Source organism: Centroberyx gerrardi, chromosome 2, assembly GCF_048128805.1.
Source record: "Centroberyx gerrardi isolate f3 chromosome 2, fCenGer3.hap1.cur.20231027, whole genome shotgun sequence".
In the NCBI taxonomy this organism is placed as follows: Eukaryota; Metazoa; Chordata; class Actinopteri; order Beryciformes; family Berycidae; genus Centroberyx; species Centroberyx gerrardi.
Window position 1 is genome coordinate 20,510,214 of NC_135998.1, and position 18,229 is coordinate 20,528,442.

An 18,229-nucleotide genomic window follows, 5' to 3' on the forward strand; every position below is an offset into this window, starting at 1 on the left:
TATTCTGTATTCGCTGGCATCTTCCAAACGCTCCTTATGCAGACATGATGCTACTACCATAAACACATATGAATGTATGAATATCGACTGACGTTTGGAGGTGAAGTGAACAAACTAGTTCAAGTGAAGGCACAGGATAATATGGAGGCAATGAATGAGTATATTTTTTTATATTAAGATTTCCATTTATTCACTGATTAAACTCCAGGTTTGACTTAGAAAAAAGACTCACATTATGCACTATCCTATACAGAATGTATATATATATATATATTCAAGAATCAAGTAAATGCATTTATCAAGTCATGATAATCAAAGGAAATAATATCAACAATAACCAATTTCTTAAAGCTATTGTGATATGAGAAAAAAAACCCAATCACAAGAGGGTACACAAATGCAATTTTGTAAGCTTCTAATAACCAATTTCATACAAATTAAAGCATTAAGTTAATATATTTTTCTCTATGTTATGTACTGAAATATTTACACAATAGGCAACAGATGCATTACAACAATTTCATGAGAAGCTGTCAATCTGTCTTCTTATCTGCTACTGTAGTAGATCCATTGGCAGTGGCCTCACCATTGCTTTCAAGCTGAAAGACACGAAAAACAATGAAATTCACAAAAACTGCAGCATTAAACAAAATACAATCATAAACAGGCTCAAAAAGGATTATTACAATATTTGTGGCCATTGTTAGGTCTATTGTGAAAAGAACGCCTTTACTCTCAAAATGTAATCACTTAGAATTATATTTAAATATAAAATACATAAAGTAGGCCTATGTATTGACAAGTAGTGTACAACACTTAAAATTCTAAGAATTATAATGCAGGGAGAAGAAAAAGCATTAGAAAGAGCAAAGGAAATAGGAGGGAAAATGTAGCTAGTTGAATTGTTTTGTTGACTACAGTTCACAGAGTTACTTCCTGGTATGTGGATGCACGGCGCATTAGCTGGTTCATACTTGTGTGACTCTACCGTACTACCTGGTGTATGAGCGCACACTGTATTTCCCTTATGCAGGGCTCTTAAGGCTAGTTCATGCTTTATACGGAAATGGACGAGTGCATGCGGTCAAAATGACGTTAACTGCAGCCAAAACGAGTGGGCGCATTGAAGTAGCGTGCGAGGTCACACACCACCTGAAATTTGAAACACCATGAAAGCGCCACAGTGCCTCTATCCAGGATTATCTGAACACAGAGAAACCAGAACTACTGGCCCATTCCAGCGGGGAATGCCAGATGACACTGTAACATGAACTGTACAGCCGTCACCGAAACCTGCTGTTTGTAAACCTTAGTAAATCCCAGTCAATTAAATCAGCAGCGAAAAGGTGTTTGCCATTTCCTACCATACCAACCAACATGCATTATCTAGTTTCACTGAGCAACCTCAGAGGAGGACGAGTGCGTTACGAGACTTACTAGTCAGGCAGAGGCTTTAAGCAAGTCATTTGGAAGACAAATAGCTGTGTCATCAGACAGCTTGATTAACTTGTCTGAAAGACAATATATGTTAGGAGCTAAAAAAATGTGCATCTGCATTGCACTGTATATTGGCCAGCGAGGAGCTTTTTACATAACTTGCCCCAGAGACACAAATGTTTCTGACAGATTGCAACCTAGAGACTGAGCTGCACTGACTTGTCTGAAGATGGACATACAAAGAAATAGTTTGAGAAATGAGGCAAGGTTTCATCCACTATGCTAGACTACGGTCAATATAACCAAATTCAATTTTATTGGATGCTATAGATTATTTGCAGCAGGCTTTTCGCGAGTAGTTTGGTAGCTAGCTGTCATTTAAGTTTTTTCCGACAAACTAGAATTTTGGTATAAATTAATACTGTACCTAAATGAAATTAAAGCAGCTGTTCTTCAAAGACTTACAAATCACAGTCCTTCAACAGCTCCTTTCTTACCTCTACTGTTGGGTAAGTTAGTTCGGGGCATGCTAAGATTTGTGTCTGAAAATCTGTGTGGTAGGTTAAGCAAGCAGTTATACAACTGTTTAACACAACAGACATAAACTGTTAAAGACAGTTATAAACAGTAAACCATTACCCTCAAAAGCAGGGCAGAAGTGGCACTCAAACAGTTCAAAAAAGAAGACTCAATGACCACAAAATAAATAAACTGGTTGCATTTCTGATTCTGCTTCTGTGTCTCCCACTTGCATTATGTGTGTTGTGCAAAGCAAATCTTTTTAATCTTCAGGACAGGCTGACCATGGTTTTCTAAGCCTGCAGTTCATATACACACGCACTGATAATAGTTGTTGACAGATTCCTAAAATTTGGTCCACATAACTTTGTGCAGTAAAAAAATAAAAAATAAAATAAAAAATAGTACAAACTTTGCTGGGGAAAAGTTTCATTCTCAGAAAGAATAAATCTGCCCTTTTTATCCCGAATTAACATTGATTTACCTTGCATGTTCCATTACTCTTTTCACTGGCTTTTAGGTCCCCTGTGCCAGTCTCCTGGACCGCTTTCTTGGTCCAGAACTTATTCATTATGGGGGAAATGAAAGGATAGAGGATGGGCTCCAGGAACCTCTTGTAGACCCACAAAAGGACAGGAATCACGATACAGGGAATGCACACCATGGCTGTGGCTCAGATAGGCTGCCAGGAAGAAGAACCTGCAGCAGAGAAAGCAGACGTGGGTTGTCAAAAAGGCATATCTTGAACAGGTGAGTAGCTCGCTTCAGGCTCCTCTATTAACAAAAGTCAATTCATACATTGTTCACATTGTACAAGACAAGTCACAGAACTGTCAACATGGCAAGAGTGTCTCTGTGTGCTATAAGGTGGCAGTTTAACTGACTGGCTAACTTGGTGTAACTCCCTAAACATCTGTCAGTGAGACACACTAGTTCAGTGATTCTCAACCTTTTTCATATCAAGGACCCCAAATGTAGTACACATTAGGGCCACAAACCCCCATTTAATGAGGTTTTGTCTCTTGGACCCAAATCTGAGAATTGATTAGTGAAATGGGTTGGTGTAGTGTCTGGCTGGGATGAAAACCTGCATACTCTTGGCCCTCCACGACACATGATTGGACACCGGCCTAGCCCCGCTGCGCTGTCCTCTGAACTCCACAGGGAGGCGACAAAACAGCAGACGGGACGACAACATATTAGCAGACAAGCTAGGTAGTAGCTATACACTTTGGTGTCGAGATTCAGATTGTATCTGATACGCTTTATTTTCTACACCACTTCCACAATCACGTATCAGCCTCGTCTCCTCAAACTCAACGAGCACCGAGGGCAGTCGTCGCTACATCTGGCTACCAAGAACCTGTCGAGGTAATTATATTTTAGCTAACGTTAGCTCACTGACACGTCTAACAAACCACTAACGTTAGCTGGTATATATACCGTATGTATTCAAACCAGAGCCTGCGTTTCATACCTAGTCACATCTTCCCGTCACAAACTAGAAAAGGTATTGGGGTATTACTGCTTACCCTGTCCCGGTAACCCCTAACCTATATCTACAACCAGTATGTAACGTTGTTCACCTGGGAGCAGCTGACTGCCAGCTCAGCTAACTGGTAGCGCTCGCTGGCTAACTACACGAGCGTCAACCTTTGTAACCTGCAGGCTAGCTTAGATAAAGAATTAGATAATGGTTCTCACGTTTTCGGAATGCAGCAAAACGATTAAAAGGAGCCTCGCAATGTTACAATGGAAACAAAGTCAAAAAGTGTCTCGCATGTGTTTTGGATGCTGCGAAGTCTCTGGAATCCGTTGTCGCATGCGCAGTAGACATTTCCGCGTCGGAAGAGAAAAGCGGAAGTCGGGTTTTTACATGGCGCCTTTCTTCAAAACACAAACAATACGGCTTACTTTTTAATTTATACTCATGTAAGTGAATGACACATCGTCACTGTTGCCAGTGGCTGTCTTTTGAAACTCGAGTAACTGGGTGTGTTGGATAGTTACAACAAAAGAGAGGGAAATTAGCTGAATTTACTTTGCTATGCATAACGTGTTAGCAGTGTTGTCTGCGTGCCTTTCTCTGTTTCTTCAAATAGCAGAATGAAATGCCAGTTTCACACTGCAGTTTGGCAGTTTTATGTTTCCTTAGACACCGAACATACGTGATGTATACTTTGTATAATATGACTGTTTTAGATAGGTTGCACTCCTCATTTACTTTAAATCCCCAATGCTTTCTAGCGCCCTGTGTTGTCTTTTGGTGAATGAAGCAAACATCTAGTAAACCAGTAAAACGTATTTTTAATCATTTATATATATGCCGAAATGAGGAGTGGACCCCAAACGATTCAGAAAAAAACGTACAAGCTATGGTCTACGAGATATGTTTATTTGTCTAAGGAAACACACATTTAACTTAGAAATGTCCAATATGTCCTCTGTCATACAGTGAAAGAGAACTAATGATACTGACTAATGATATTTCGTTAGATTTTAGTTGCTGATGTGGTCTTGTTCATCGTATTTACTGTCCACAGCACGTGCCATCTAAACCCTTGTTCTACACCGAGTTAAGCTGTGCTTATCTTCATTTCAGTGCAGCAATGCCTCTGTCAACTCAGTCTCAAGCTGATGATGACCAATACATTCTCGTGGCGAGTTTGGATAACGCCCGGAATCTCTCAAACATCCTGAAAGCAATCACCTTCAAAGACCATGCCATCTTCAGCGCCACTCCCAATGGGCTGAAGGTCACTGTGGAGGACTCCAAGTCTCTGCAGGCCAACGCTTTCATTCAGGTGTGTGTTTTATGGACAGGTGTACCTTTCTAATAAATCTTACAAATATTCATGGAGGGCCTCCAGTTGAATGCAGGAGTCCAGGAAGAGTCTCGATTCCCCCAAATCATCTTAGCAGTAAGGCCTTTTCTGCCCCACATCCCTAATTTCACAGATAGGGATGCATTGATATCAGGCTAATCACATTGAAGAATTTCCTCAGCAATAAAATGTTATATCAAGTGGCCTATGTAGCATGTCATCAATCAAAGCAAAACAATTTGATTTCCACCTGAACTATATCTAATCATATAATGGCATTTTTTGTTCAGGAGGCCCTGAGCTAATGGTCTATCTTCAATCTTGCTCAGTTAAAGCAGTGGATCATTTAAGTGTTTCAGTTAAGCACTTGGAGTGTGTATCCACAGTAAAAAAAAAAAAAAAAGAAAAAATAGCAGCATTGTGCATCCACAAGCACAGTGGTTACATGTTTGTAGCCAACTGTGTGCATGTTAGAGCTTAAAGGACAGTTTCTTATGGAGTAGACCTGCATGTATACAAACCAATGCAATACAGTTTGTATACCAGACACCTTCAAAATAGAGTTTTTGTTTGATGTCTCCACTATAATGGTGTTATTTAAATAGTATACTTGGCTTCTTTTCCTTGCAGGCTGAGATCTTCCAAGAGTTCACCATCAGGGACGATTCTGTGGGGTTTCAGGTCAATCTCACTGTTCTGCTGGACTGCCTGACTATCTTCGGGGGAAGCACAGTACCAGGTAAAGATAAAGGACACCTGATTGGAGGAAAGGCATAGTCTAGTGAGTCTCAGGCAATATGCCTTATCCCAATATTCAATGACATGCATTGAATGCTGAACAGACTCCATCTTATGTCACACATAAATGGCGTGCAATGATTGATGTGCCTGAGATCGGTCTTGCAATCCCCTCCTCAAAGTTACTTTCGACTTTCCCTTGTGAAATGCAGCAGTCTCTCGCCGGTATTTAACCATAGAGTTTATTTACTTGCATATATATAAGATAATGAAACACAGAATGAAGAATGAAATTGGATGGATTTTTTTCTACATTTGTTTCTAAATCATTGTCCATTGTTCAGCCATTAGTGAAGTGTTTTTTATTTTGTATTCATCTTCTGTAGCATTGATCCTTTTGCCCTTCATTTTATGCATTTTCTTGTTCTTTTTCACCCCAGTGTTTTTCACTGTTTTCCAATCTATTATCCAAATCCAAGCTGTCTTTAATTGTCATCTTGTTTTTTTCTCTCCAGAAGTTATTCTGGTTTTAACACACTTTACTTCATTTGTTAATCTTCTTAAGCCATAGATTACGACCCACTTTGGACGGCTTTTTGAAACCAACACAACTCAGAAATGACTGGACACAATGTGTTTTTAGGAGAGGTTTTATCATCATTCATCTTCATTCCATTATCCTCCTCATATCTGTGTTTTCAGGAGTGACCACAGCCTTGCGGATGTGCTACATGGGGTATGGCTTCCCTCTGACCCTCTTCCTGGAGGAGGGTGGGGTGGTGACTGTGTGTAAGATCAACACACAGGAACCAGAAGAGCCAATTGACTTTGAGTTCTGCAGCACCAACGTCACAAACAAGGTAGACGGTCACTATTTCAGATGATGAAAGTCTTTTGACTATAGTTTATAGTCAAAAGATAACATAAATAACACGGTATAACCAGGGTTTAAAGTAAATTCTATTTCTTACTGGTATGGTAAGCCAACCATGACATTTTGTTTGTGCCTAATGCCTGTTTTTGTGCATGGCAGAGGCAGTTTCCTTTAAAATGTCTTATACAGATGCATACAGCTTACAGTGTATATAAGATGCCATATATACAGTATACTATCAGCAGAGTCACTGGGTTGCTCAGCTCAAACATTTTGTGGATTGTCCCAGTTGTAACTAGAACTGGTTTCTTGCAGCTACAAAAGTTTGGCAATATGAATAAACAACTCAGTAACAATTAATTCTTGAATACTAAATATGAACCCATTTATATAGAGATGTGTAGCTATATACTAGCAAAACAGAACATATATTTGGTGTTGCTTAAAACATATCTGCAGGTTTTTCAGATATCAGATTTAACAGGAGAAAGACGTAAAGAATCAACTAATTGTCAGTTGCACAGTTAAACTACTAATCCCTCCCATAAGCATGAACATACACATGCTTTGGTAATTTGAGGTCTGATCCAGCACATGTTTTCACTGGTGTTGAATACATTAACAGGAATTCTTGTACGGCTCTGACTCTACCAACACTGCAGTTTAGTGTCAGAGTGCACTTTGATGTTTGGAGTACCAGTTTGCAAATGCACTCGACATATATCTAGTATTGCATAGCCCCTGTTTTTTTCACAGTACTAGCTTACTTTTGCCTCTTGACATCCTTTCTGGCTCTTCAAAAAGGTTATCTTGCAGTCAGAGAGTCTGAAGGAAGCCTTCTCCGAGCTGGATATGACCAGTGAGGTGCTGCAGATCACCATGTCCCCCAGCCAGCCGTACTTCAGGTGTGTGTGTGGTGAAAAATGTTAAAACTTTGAAAAATGTTCTATTGTTCACACCAGTTACCATAGTCTCGCATCAAATCCTGTGTATTGTTAAATGCTTATCTACCTGATGTGCTCTTGGTTAGAAATAAGAGACAGTTTTGCATGTCGTAAACCTTGACATTCCCACAGTCACACATCACAAGGCTGGATGTAATACTTTTAATTTAACTGATTTCATGTCAAGTTTTTTTATATAGCTCTTTATCACAAGCATGTCTCAGAGGGCTGTACATACCATCATATACATGTTATATACATACTACATCACTATATACCATACTACATGTACATCATATGCTACATCATATGCATACTACATATACATCATATACTACATCATATACCATACCACACACACACACGCACACACACACACACACACACACACTCACGCCTATGGGCAATTTAGAGTCTTCAATCCAGCTGACCTGCATGTCTTTCAAGTCAAGTCAAGTTTATTTATATAGCCCTTCACCACAAGCATGTCTCAAAGGAATTAACAGAGAATGAGCCTACCTAGATCTAACCTTTTTTCTGTGCAAATAAGAAAATATGCAAAACACATGACCCTGAACACAGAGTAAAGGAGGAGAGGAGTAGGAGAGAGTCAAGAATGGAAGAGAAGGCAAGAAAGACTTAAAACAAAACTTTGAAAGCTACATTAGGGTTGTGCGGTGATTTTTAGCTGTGCAGAGCCACCCATCACCCAACAAATGGAACAAATATATCAAATACTAAATGAACCTTATTTGAAAAATGGTCCAACAAAAAAGGAAAAAAATCAAAAGGAAAAAACAAAAAATATTCTTGTCAACCAACTCTGTAGTGCATATGGCCAGTTATTAATTGTTTTTCACTTATTCAGAATTTCTTATGAAATATGTGTTTGTTTTTATCTTTTTCTTTATAAAGACACTGCTATCATTTTTTAGGCTATTTCCAAAACCATCTTGCACCCAGCTCCTTAATGATCTGGTGCTAATAAACCACAGAAGTTGCTCAATTAATGAAGCAATACAATAAGTTGCATGTAAGATGCACACCCTCTTCTGTTTCATTTTGGAGCAACATTTGCCTTCCTATTGGTTGGGCTTGTGGGTGATGTGTGGGCCAAGTGAAAGCAGAAGATACTGTGTCAGTACCAGTGTACTTCAAATAAGGGTGATGCCCAAAGTATTAAGTGTTTTTGGAATATAAACCATTTTGGAGGCCTCATAAACAACATTGCTATTTAGTGCTCAAAGAGAGAAAATGACCACATGATGAGAATAACCAACATTTGATTAGCTTCCCCATAACAAGTAGTTTTGGATATGAATTAAGTTTTCTAGTGTAAGAATTGATGATAATATAAATACAATAGGAACTTATGAACTAAGTTGTAATTGTCTCTTTAGAGTAAAGCGTGTTTATGTTTCTGACCAAATGACCACAATACAAATTTCTGTTGCTATATCTACCTTTAAAAGTATAAAAGGTATGAATATGGTACACAGATGTAACCAACTACATATTATTTTGAATGTCAAAGCTGGAATGGAGTTTGTTGCTTTAGTAGTTTGCTAGGAAGAAGAACAGAAAGAAATAAGTTGGATCCCTTTTTCCCTAAACCTCCAAATGTGGATGTGACTGTGTGACTTTTCAGAAGTCATTTCATTATACTAATTCTGAAATCTTGTGTTTGCAATAGAGGAATCTTTGAAATTATTTATTACTTCAACTTCTTATTTACCTTCAGGCTACATTGTTTTTTTGCTGTGTTCTGCTCTTCAGGTTGTCCACCTTTGGGAACTCGGGAAACGCCCATTACGACTATCCCAAAGACTCGGACATGATGGAGCTGTTCCAGTGCACCAAGACACAGACCAACAGGTTGGCATGGAGTCATGAATACTGTTCAGTGCATTTTTAAGAGTTTGTTGAGACTGAGGATTTGATTCATTTCTCTGGTAATGTCTATCCCTGTTGATGAGCTTCGCCTTGCGACCACCGTTCCTCTTTCCCAATGCAGTTTGTCCATACTGTATGTTTTCATGATTTTCCAGAGTGTTCCACTTACCAAATAAAATAATTTAGCAGTTTTTGTGTCCAATACACTTGCAATTCAAGCATTAACTATTTGGAACTCTTTGGAACTCTGTTATTTGCCTCCTGTTGCTTTGGAAACTATAAAAGTGGTGGTTGTCAGACCACTTTTAAAGCTGACACATACTGATCATTTCCATTCAGTTTAGTGACACACCTCTGTAGCTGCATTTGTAATTGAGATTCATTTATTTTGAAGTTCTTTTTCATGTGGTGTTTCAATTGTTTTGTCCACCCCTTTACTTCTTATCCCATAAATGGAAGAATATTATGGTCTCATTGTATCTGTAATATTGAGTTTAATTATGTAAAATAATTCCATATTCTGTGTTGTCCGGTCTGTTAACTGTGACAGGTACAAGATGTCCCTGCTGAAGCCGTCCACCAAGGCCCTGGCTTTGTCCTGTAAAGTCTCTGTGAGGACGGACAGCAGAGGCTTCCTGTCTCTGCAGTACCTGGTCCGGAACGACGACGGACAGATCTGCTTTGTAGAATATTACTGCTGTCCTGATGAGGAGGTGGAGGAGGAGTGATGACAGCCCATCAAACTGGCTTTTCGACGGCACAGTGGCTTCACTTTAAGCCGCGAGCAAGAGTCGTAGGGCAAATCTGCCAGAGGAGGCAGTGCAGCCAGTGGGGCGCACACAGGAAAGATTCTCTCCACTGTAGTGGGGATAATGGAAAAGGTTGTTCAACAAAATCCAATGGTGCATCATTTCACAACCAGACACATGTGAGTAGGGCTTTTCCACTGGACCAGTGCAAAGATAATGTTGGCTAGCTAGTATTGTTATGGTCATTTGTGTAGTCAAAGCATTATCTACAATTGTATGCTCATTGGGCTGTGTCCCACATTGGAATAAAACGGCCCTCCTAGGCAGAGCATTTAGTAAATATCTGCTCTTCCGTCTGAAAGCCCTTCACCCCCATAGTAAGAATGGTGTTGGGATAGGCGAAAACATCCAGCATTGTACATAGTGTTATCTTTCATGATTATTTATTATGACAACCATATTGTGATTTGTCTAAACACATCTTCCTTTTTTCCTTGAATGTTGTAAATCTTCCTTTCATTCTTTCTAGTGCTTCTCCCTGAGGCCTTTTTTTTATGATGCATTGTTTTGCAAGGAGTTCTCTGACCTCAGAAAGACAGGTGATGTCACTGTTAATCCAGAAAGAAAGAAGTGAGAAAAAAGTGCCTCTACATACCTAAGCCAAAACTAATTATACTCTGAGACTGCTGTATCTCTTTTGGAAACTGAATTACTTTCCTTGTAATTGCAATTATTCAAATACAAAATACACTCAAATTAAAATGAAAGGATAAGGACACCTGCCTCTTTGTTCAACTCCTTTTGGGTGAAATAATTTGGTGCCATATCCCGCATACCTGATTTGTGGTAGAGATTTAGAGAAAACACACATGATCTTAACCTGGCAACTCCACATGTAAAGGATATTTTCTTCCCGAACTGGAGATCGGACTGTATTACTGGTTGGTGATAAGCATATCTGAGGCCAAAATTAATATTAAACAGTTGTATTTCCAGTATTTTTGGAGGATAAAGAAACTATGTGAATTAGACCTTGGATGGTGTCTGTTACATGTCCTGGGTATTTCTATTAGGTTGTAGTCAGCATTTCCTTTAACATAGAAATGTTAGGTTGAGGACAGTAGTATTTCCTTGGAGAAATATTATACATCAGACCATGGATACAACTAAGGATATCATGAAATAAAAGAACTCAGAATTTTGACTTTATTCTCAGAATTCTGACCAACTTTAATTAACTTGCATCTGTTGAGCTTGCTTCTGTGGGGAATATGATATTATGGACAGATGTACCATGGGCAGTGATCATGTTCCAATTTTGAGTAGATTTGGTAGGACTCTAAGGAATTAGATGGGAGGAAATTGCAGAAAACGTTGGCAGAGATTGAGAATATTAACAGTGCAACACCCTACTGCAGACAGTGAGGTTTGATCTCTAATTATAGTACCTCATATGATAGACCACCGAAATGAAGACTGATCAACTTTAGTAGAGACTGTGTGTGCAAGTCCACTTCCATCAAACATTTGCACACAGAACACACAAGCATAAGACTATAAAGCATTTTTCACCAGGTGCATAATGCAAGCAATGGACACACCATTTGCCTAGAATTGATCCTTTACATTTCAATGTGTATGTTGGTCTGTACACATTCAACAACTATTCCAGTTAGAGTTGCATTACAATGTGAGATGATACAAACACTAGGTTTGAATTGTTTTATTTCCATAACATAGAAAAGGACTGTAGTCACATCCAGGCTCTATAAACAAAAGCTTTTACACAGATGGATTTTTTTATTTTTATCAAAAAGGATATACATAAATGTTGCTTGTGGTCTTTTGAAAGCTGGAACCTTGGTGGCCAACTCAAACCTGCACAATGCTCCTACTCAGAGTTTGGCAGCAAAATATATATTGTGTGTGTAACTACAGCAACAGACACTGAACACAAAATGTACACATTTTAAATCTCTTTTATACCACCTGATGGCTATGCTAGAGTCAAATGATACATGTTGCAGGCAATGTCTAATCTGCAGGTAATCTAATCTTCAAATAATTTTTAATTTCTGGACTGGATTCCATCGTTGTAGCAAACAGTATCTGTATTTTCTTAAGATACCACTGTATCATGACATCATCAGTAAGTCATTCACCCAGCTTTCCTTCGGCCCATCCAGTTTCTAGCGAGCCATCTGCATCCTTTGTCTTTTGAAGGCTTTGTGTTTGTTCTTCTTCATCACTTTTGGCTCGGGCGGCTCCGTCTCGATGTGGACGGACTTCTCCTCAGCCGGTGTCAGGAAGACGTCGGCCGTAACGTCTTTGGCCAAGTCCTCCTTCGCTTCAGTCCTCTTCATCTTCTGCAGCTCCTTCACCATCTGCTTCTCACGCAGTCTGGCGGCCGTGGCCAATCGGATCTGTCGCCGGTGCTGCAGGGGTTGGGAGGACAACGGGGATCAACATGAATCTCAACTTTAGACAGTCAGGAAATACATGATGTATGATTGCCTATTCAGTGACAACTGTGTCCAATTTACAGGTGGAAGGATATTCAACCAGGCTGTGAAATCTAATCTATTTAACATGGTAATGTGCCAGGCAATTCTCAGTTAAAGAACAATTTTGATCATGAAAATGAGGCATTTCCTTGTTTGATTAAATAAAATCAGATGCTGATAATACTTCATCAGAGTTGACTGGCATGAATTGGACTTTACCATGTTGGGAGACTGGAAGTGTGGGTTTTCGTAGAGTGTTGGCCCTCCAAAGCTCCCTTGAAAGATCTTGATGAGGTTGAGAACGAAGCGAGGCCCGATCTCCACTAGAGAGGCGTCCTCCTCAATAATCTTAAGGTGGCACAGGGAAAATACATTGCAGGAAGAAGGGAGAAAAATGTTATAGTTGAACTTCAAATTTCAGAAGCCCCACAATGGAGTTAACATTTTACAAATTCTTGTAATATTTACTATAAAAGCTAATTTATGCCAAGAACCCTTAAAGTAGAGCAGTGAAAACTCACCTGGTAGTTTCTAAACCATATCCTGTTGTCTGCAATGGTAAATGTGAAGACATGGTCCACAAACGGCTGACTCTTAGGGTGGTAATGTGGAGTGGAAAACGTCTACAACAGGAAAACTCAATAAGTAACACCTTAAATAATACAGAAAGTTTATTATAGACAGAAAAATATTCATATTCAACTGGTGCTGGGGACTTTCTTTGATGTTGCCTACAGTGACAGCGTCAATATTGAGGAGGCGGGTGTTGTTGTGTTTGGAGCATTTTCTTTTTGATTTGTCTTGTCATTGTCAAGAGAGAAACTGTCAAAAGGTGTGAATGTTACAGCCGAAGTTTATGTAGACTGTGCAGACAGAAAATAATTTTAGAACGTAAAAAAATCATTTTAAAAGCAACAGACTAACTGCTCATCTTTCAAAACAAAACAAAACTCATACGACGCATACGGCTGTGTCCACTGCTTGCTCCAAACGATCATCAATATTTACATTCACTGTGTTGTTGTGCATCAGGTAAATTCCAGGTGCTTAGCAACTTAATGACGCTGCCTGCCCTCGTTTAAGCAACATATCTGGCAACCAATAAAACTTTCTAGACCGTCATCTTCCAGCTACAGCTGGATGGGAGCTCCATCTCACTAGGCTATTAAAAGTGTAGTAAACATTAATGTATATGTCTCCTGACAAACATCTCATAAAGTGAAAACAGACCTGGATGAACAGCTCCTTCAGTAAAGCATGGTGGGGATCCTTGTCAAATTTCTGTTGGAGGAAATAAAGATACAAAAAGTCAAGCTCCTGTGGGTGTTTTATGATAAATAACATTCAAGCCCTGCATACAAATACTCTGCCCTTGATCAATCTATCAGTTGTCAGCATATAAATACATGTTCCAGACAAAACAATATGCCAAGGCAGCTGGGGAAGCTAGGATTGCTCATATCACCTGGACCAAGGAATGGGCTTTCACTGATTAGCACAACCAGAGAGGAGGAACTAATCGGCTGGTTGCCCATCCCTGAACTACATTAAACACATCCATATATATACATAAAAATTATACTGATGTGTTTGATAGAGTGATTCACAGCCCATCTCCCCCTGAGCATGCCCCAGTTTTCAGCCCAATGCTACTCACAGGATCAAACGACAGCAGCGGCCTGGATCCTTTCAGGCAGTTCCCTGTCATTTTAAGTTCAGCCAGTGTGTGGACTGTGGAACAGGAAATAAAAGAATATGAATCAGATTTTCTGCCACATGAGAAATGATGCCCCCCTGTTCTTCATGACACTAAGAGACGGACAATTAACTCACTGTTCTGAACCAGAAACTTTGCAGAGGGTCCATGAGGGCTGTTTGAAATCCTGTAGGGCGAGAAAGATTGAATTCACTTCAAATGTGTCCAGCACACATCGAAAAGGACAGTTGAAGAGTGTAACAAGGACCAGATACTCACCACATGTAGAGATCCTGCTTTTTCTTTGCCTCAAAAAAGAGGCATTTGTTGCAGTTTTTGATTTCACACACCTGGGGGACAGTGGAAACTTTAGCCATGTTGTAATGCAAGTATGATTGTGTCAGGATTTTCATTAATTAGCCACATCGGCAAACAGACCCACCTCATTGACAACAAACAGCTTGTCCTTTCTGTCCATCTTTGTATCTAACAGACAGAAAACATCCTTGTTATTATGAACACAAACATGAATAGAGATGGGCCAAAGTGTCAATGCATGAACAGTGTTATAGGATACAAACCTGCTTTTGAATGAGGCATCATAGTCCTCAGGTCCTGCATCAAGTGCCTTGTTCTGAAGTTGATGCCTCTGGAGGAGAAAATGAGAACTCTTTCCTTGTTCGTCCATTTGCCCTGTTCAGGAAAGACACTTTAGTTCAGGACAGTATCTTCATTTGTATAACACGTCTGTGCTTCACAGTCAAGACGAACGAACGACACATAAACAAGGAAGCTCAGGAATAGGACAAGACCCTGGTTTGGTACAGGACAGCTACAAGGAAAACTCGGTAAATTGACAGTACTCCAGTCACCGCTTCATATTGTGTAGTCAAGCTGAGGTTTAACAGCTCTCTGTGCCAGATAATAAACATGTTAATCCACTGTAACGCTAGCTAAATTGCGGGTGCCGTTTCGGCTGGTAATATAGACACTGTCCATGTGTTTTGGAGGAGTTTTGCTGGCTAGTTAACCGGTTAGCAGCTCACCAGCTGGGTGAATCAGCCGTTTATAATCACTTACCGCTGATACTGGTGCCGGGACATTGATTTCATTTTTATTCGGTTCGGTTTCGCTCGGCGCTTGACTTCCATTCCCTGCAAATTTAACTTTCTTTGCCTTCTTGCTACCAGGACCCGGTCCCCCACGTTTTCTCTTGAGCGTCGACATGTTTGGTTTGTGATAGAGGAAGAGCGCCGACACAACACGTGAGGCGGAGCGGAGGAGGGCGCAGACTCCACCTGCTGCAGCGGAGTGGTACTGCACCGCCACAAACACACATGGGACATTACTGTGGGTTTAAAAAGTAAGCAAGAAATTGACTGCACACCAAGACGCGGGAAATATAGGCATTTTAAAGTATAGGCCCTTACCAAAAATAACTATAGTAATCCTATAATATCTTTTAACGATACTACCCAAATATCACAACAATGTCCCTATAATAATATTCTAAGAATAGGCCTATTACTGGAGAAACTACATAAACTATAAGGTCAATAAACTCACTACACACTGCCCAGATAGCATACTAACACTGAATCAACGTTGACATAATAACAATGATTCAGCACCAGTTTAACACCCTAAAAAACTGTTTATCCAGCATTGAAAATGGATGTTCATTTCAAATTCAATAATTGATTTAACATCAAATTAACACTGAAACAATCTAAAATGAAGCCTGCTTTATGTAGTGAAATCAACACACAGGGTCCTGGCATGGGAGCCTGGGGTGTTGAGGTGTTCCAGGACAAAGTGTAGGCCCATGTTGACTGCATCATCCACACTGGGAACCCCCTCCTCCAAGCCGCAGGGTAAACAGTATTGTGCTGTGGCCATTTCCCCCCATGGGACAGTCGCTTTCCACTGCATCTCTGCCAAAGTATTGGGCCAAGCGTTCCTCACGGTGTCCAAGGCTCCTTTGTGCTCCCTCATCCTGCAGTGTTCTCAAAACAACAGCACAAGTTGCCTTAGTGCACCATGTGTCAAGGCTCCCTGAAACCCTTACGGTCTGACAGAGAGGGTTTCAGTTCCTGAGAAGCCAGTAAGCAGGCCCCACACCACCATTTTATTTTATAACAAACTGCTGGATCCAGGTAATCTGCTGAGGAAACAGTGTTAAATTTAACACCACATGAAATGGTAATCTGAGCTCAATTCATTACAATTTCCTCTGATTTAAAGAAAATATGGACAGGAGTACAACAGAGGGAGGGCGAGTTGTGCTGTGAATGCTAGACAACAATCGATTACACAGAATTTGAGTAGAGAACAGTAAAAATTAAATGAAGAAATTATGTAATATAATTGTTGTCAAACTGATTTTATCCTCATGCACTGTTACCACTGTGCCTTTGTTGAATTTGCTTGGATGCTCTGTGGTAAAGACAAATTATCTTGGAAATGAGCCGCCAATGAGTCCACCTCAAACACTTTATGAGATGTAATGACATTTTTTTTTCATCAAGAACAGGTTGATTAAGCAAGCCTTCCCAGAGTGTTGACTGGAAGAATGACAACATTGTAGTTAGATTTGAGCACAGATTTCTTGTAGGCATAATTTTTGTGAAATGTTTGGCTTCACGGTGACAAACAACACACTTCACTAAATAAAAGTATTTTTTTTAGAACATAGTAGTGCTGTCTTCAACATTATGGACCAAAGATGCAAGCAAATGCAAAGCCAAAGGTGCAAGTCTCCTTTCCACCACTAGAGAGCACCATAGGATAACTAATGGCAGTCCCAGACCTCAACTGTCCTCGCCTGTCAAATGTTGGTCCTGTTTGTTAAGATATCACGCATGCGCAGCTCATCCCTTGGGTTTTAGTGAAAAGTGTGCTGAATGAGAGACTGTGGTGGGGTGAAGAGCAGGGAGGGAGAGGTAGAGCTGACCAGGCTGAGGCTGGGGCATTATGGGCTGGGTAGTGGATCGGTGTTGGCTGGGAAACAGGGATGGGAAGTGTATGAGTGTGGGGCGATGGAGTGAGTCACGTGATGCTGCAGTGTCCTTGGTATGGGAGGGAGAGGAGAGAGCAGATTTGGAGAGTTGGCTGTTAGGGGAAAATGAGTGCCAAAGTCAAATTGCCAGGAAGATAATAAACCTTTATTCCACATGCCTGTATCAAAGGATATAGGTTCAAACAGAGCTGATCTGCCAGTGGAGCCTATAGTTAAATATGTCCCCTAATGAGTTACATTAATTTACATGATCTGAAAGAGTGCAGATAATGGTGAGACACAATGACAGGATGATAATGATGGTGATGATCTCGTTTCTAGCTTATTGTTGATGTGTCCTGCAATCAAATGCCAGGAGCTTGACAGCCAATTTACAGGAGTTAAAGAGATTTATTGATGCATTTGCACATAAGCCAGAAGTAGTTTACAGACAAGAGACTGCATACAAGGATTCAATATGGAAGAGTAGAAGTTAAAACAGGTAGAAGTGTGGCAGTCAAGGTGAGGTCGCCACGGGATGATATTACAGTGGTTAATTTTTTACAATACTTGCTGTAAGCTGGATGGAGATAAACTAGGTGAAATAATGGAGAACATCAGACCACCGGCCTATTGTAGGAGACTTCACTGCTCACAATTATGGGGAAGTGGGACACATTAATGGAACAGCATTGATAGATATGGGTTAATGAGAGCCTACTAAACGATGGCAGACCAACTTAGGCTACATTTAGGCTACACTTATTTTTAGTAGGCTTGACTACTGTAACAGTGTCTTTACAGGTCTCTCTAAAAAAGCTATTAGACAACTGCAGCTCATCCAGAATGCTGCTGCCAGGGTTCTAACCAGGACTGAGAAAATGGACCACACCACTCCAGTGCTGAGATCACTGCATTGGCTTCCTGTGTGCCAAAGAATTGAGTTTAAAATTCTGTTGCATGTTTATAAAGCACTTAATGGTTTAGGACCAAAATACATTACTGATCTCCTTCAGTGTTATGAACCCGCCAGACCCCTCAGGTCTTCAGGT

The 18,229-nt window shown here is 40.1% G+C and overlaps 3 protein-coding genes across 4 annotated transcripts; 1 reads left to right on the forward strand and 2 right to left on the reverse strand.

The window, feature by feature from the left end:
- Positions 1-174: 174 nt before the first annotated feature.
- c21h18orf32 (chromosome 21 C18orf32 homolog) lies at positions 175-3,778 on the reverse strand. The gene is made up of 3 exons (XM_071896741.2): positions 3,661-3,778; positions 2,441-2,655; positions 175-599 (listed from the first exon to the last, which is right to left on the reverse strand). Exons 2-3 carry the CDS (start codon positions 2,618-2,620, stop codon positions 534-536), a joined length of 246 nt encoding a protein of 81 aa, XP_071752842.1. The 5' UTR covers positions 2,621-2,655; positions 3,661-3,778; the 3' UTR covers positions 175-533.
- Positions 3,073-11,089, forward strand: rad1 (RAD1 homolog (S. pombe)). 2 transcript variants are annotated; one of them, XM_071896740.2, is made up of 7 exons: positions 3,073-3,327; positions 4,559-4,760; positions 5,412-5,520; positions 6,222-6,379; positions 7,198-7,298; positions 9,114-9,212; positions 9,781-11,089. In XM_071896740.2, exons 2-7 carry the CDS (start codon positions 4,566-4,568, stop codon positions 9,956-9,958), a joined length of 840 nt encoding a protein of 279 aa, XP_071752841.1. In that variant the 5' UTR covers positions 3,073-3,327; positions 4,559-4,565; the 3' UTR covers positions 9,959-11,089. The 2 variants fall into 2 exon arrangements, with proteins under 2 accessions (XP_071752841.1, XP_071752840.1); XM_071896739.2 differs by lacking the exon at positions 3,073-3,327 and adding an exon at positions 3,805-3,888.
- Positions 11,090-11,555: 466 nt separating this feature from the next.
- Positions 11,556-15,422, reverse strand: bxdc2 (brix domain containing 2). Its single transcript, XM_071896755.2, has 10 exons — positions 15,260-15,422; positions 14,761-14,872; positions 14,622-14,665; positions 14,459-14,529; positions 14,317-14,366; positions 14,141-14,214; positions 13,714-13,764; positions 13,005-13,106; positions 12,703-12,831; positions 11,556-12,414 (listed from the first exon to the last, which is right to left on the reverse strand). The coding sequence occupies exons 1-10, from the start codon at positions 15,404-15,406 to the stop codon at positions 12,169-12,171; spliced, it is 1,026 nt and encodes a 341-aa protein (XP_071752856.2). The 5' UTR covers positions 15,407-15,422; the 3' UTR covers positions 11,556-12,168.
- Between the last annotated feature and the right edge of the window lie 2,807 nt (positions 15,423-18,229).

Bases quoted from the DNA above. Each gene is read 5' to 3' on its own strand.
- bxdc2 (XM_071896755.2), bottom strand. From the start codon at position 15,406: ATGTCGACGCTCAAGAGAAAACGTGGGGGACCGGGTCCTGGTAGCAAG. The intron at 14,367-14,458 runs GTGAGTATCTGG...CTCGCCCTACAG, and splicing joins AAGCAGGATCTCTACATGTG to GATTTCAAACAGCCCTCATG. The intron at 12,415-12,702 runs GTAAAGTCCAAT...CAACCCCTGCAG, and splicing joins ACTTCCAGTCTCCCAACATG to CACCGGCGACAGATCCGATT.
- rad1 (XM_071896740.2), top strand. From the start codon at position 4,566: ATGCCTCTGTCAACTCAGTCTCAAGCTGATGATGACCAATACATTCTC. The intron at 5,521-6,221 runs GTAAAGATAAAG...CTGTGTTTTCAG, and splicing joins CGGGGGAAGCACAGTACCAG to GAGTGACCACAGCCTTGCGG. The intron at 6,380-7,197 runs GTAGACGGTCAC...CTCTTCAAAAAG, and splicing joins GCACCAACGTCACAAACAAG to GTTATCTTGCAGTCAGAGAG.
- c21h18orf32 (XM_071896741.2), bottom strand. From the start codon at position 2,620: ATGGTGTGCATTCCCTGTATCGTGATTCCTGTCCTTTTGTGGGTCTAC. The intron at 600-2,440 runs GTAAATCAATGT...CGTGTCTTTCAG, and splicing joins AGAGTAATGGAACATGCAAG to CTTGAAAGCAATGGTGAGGC.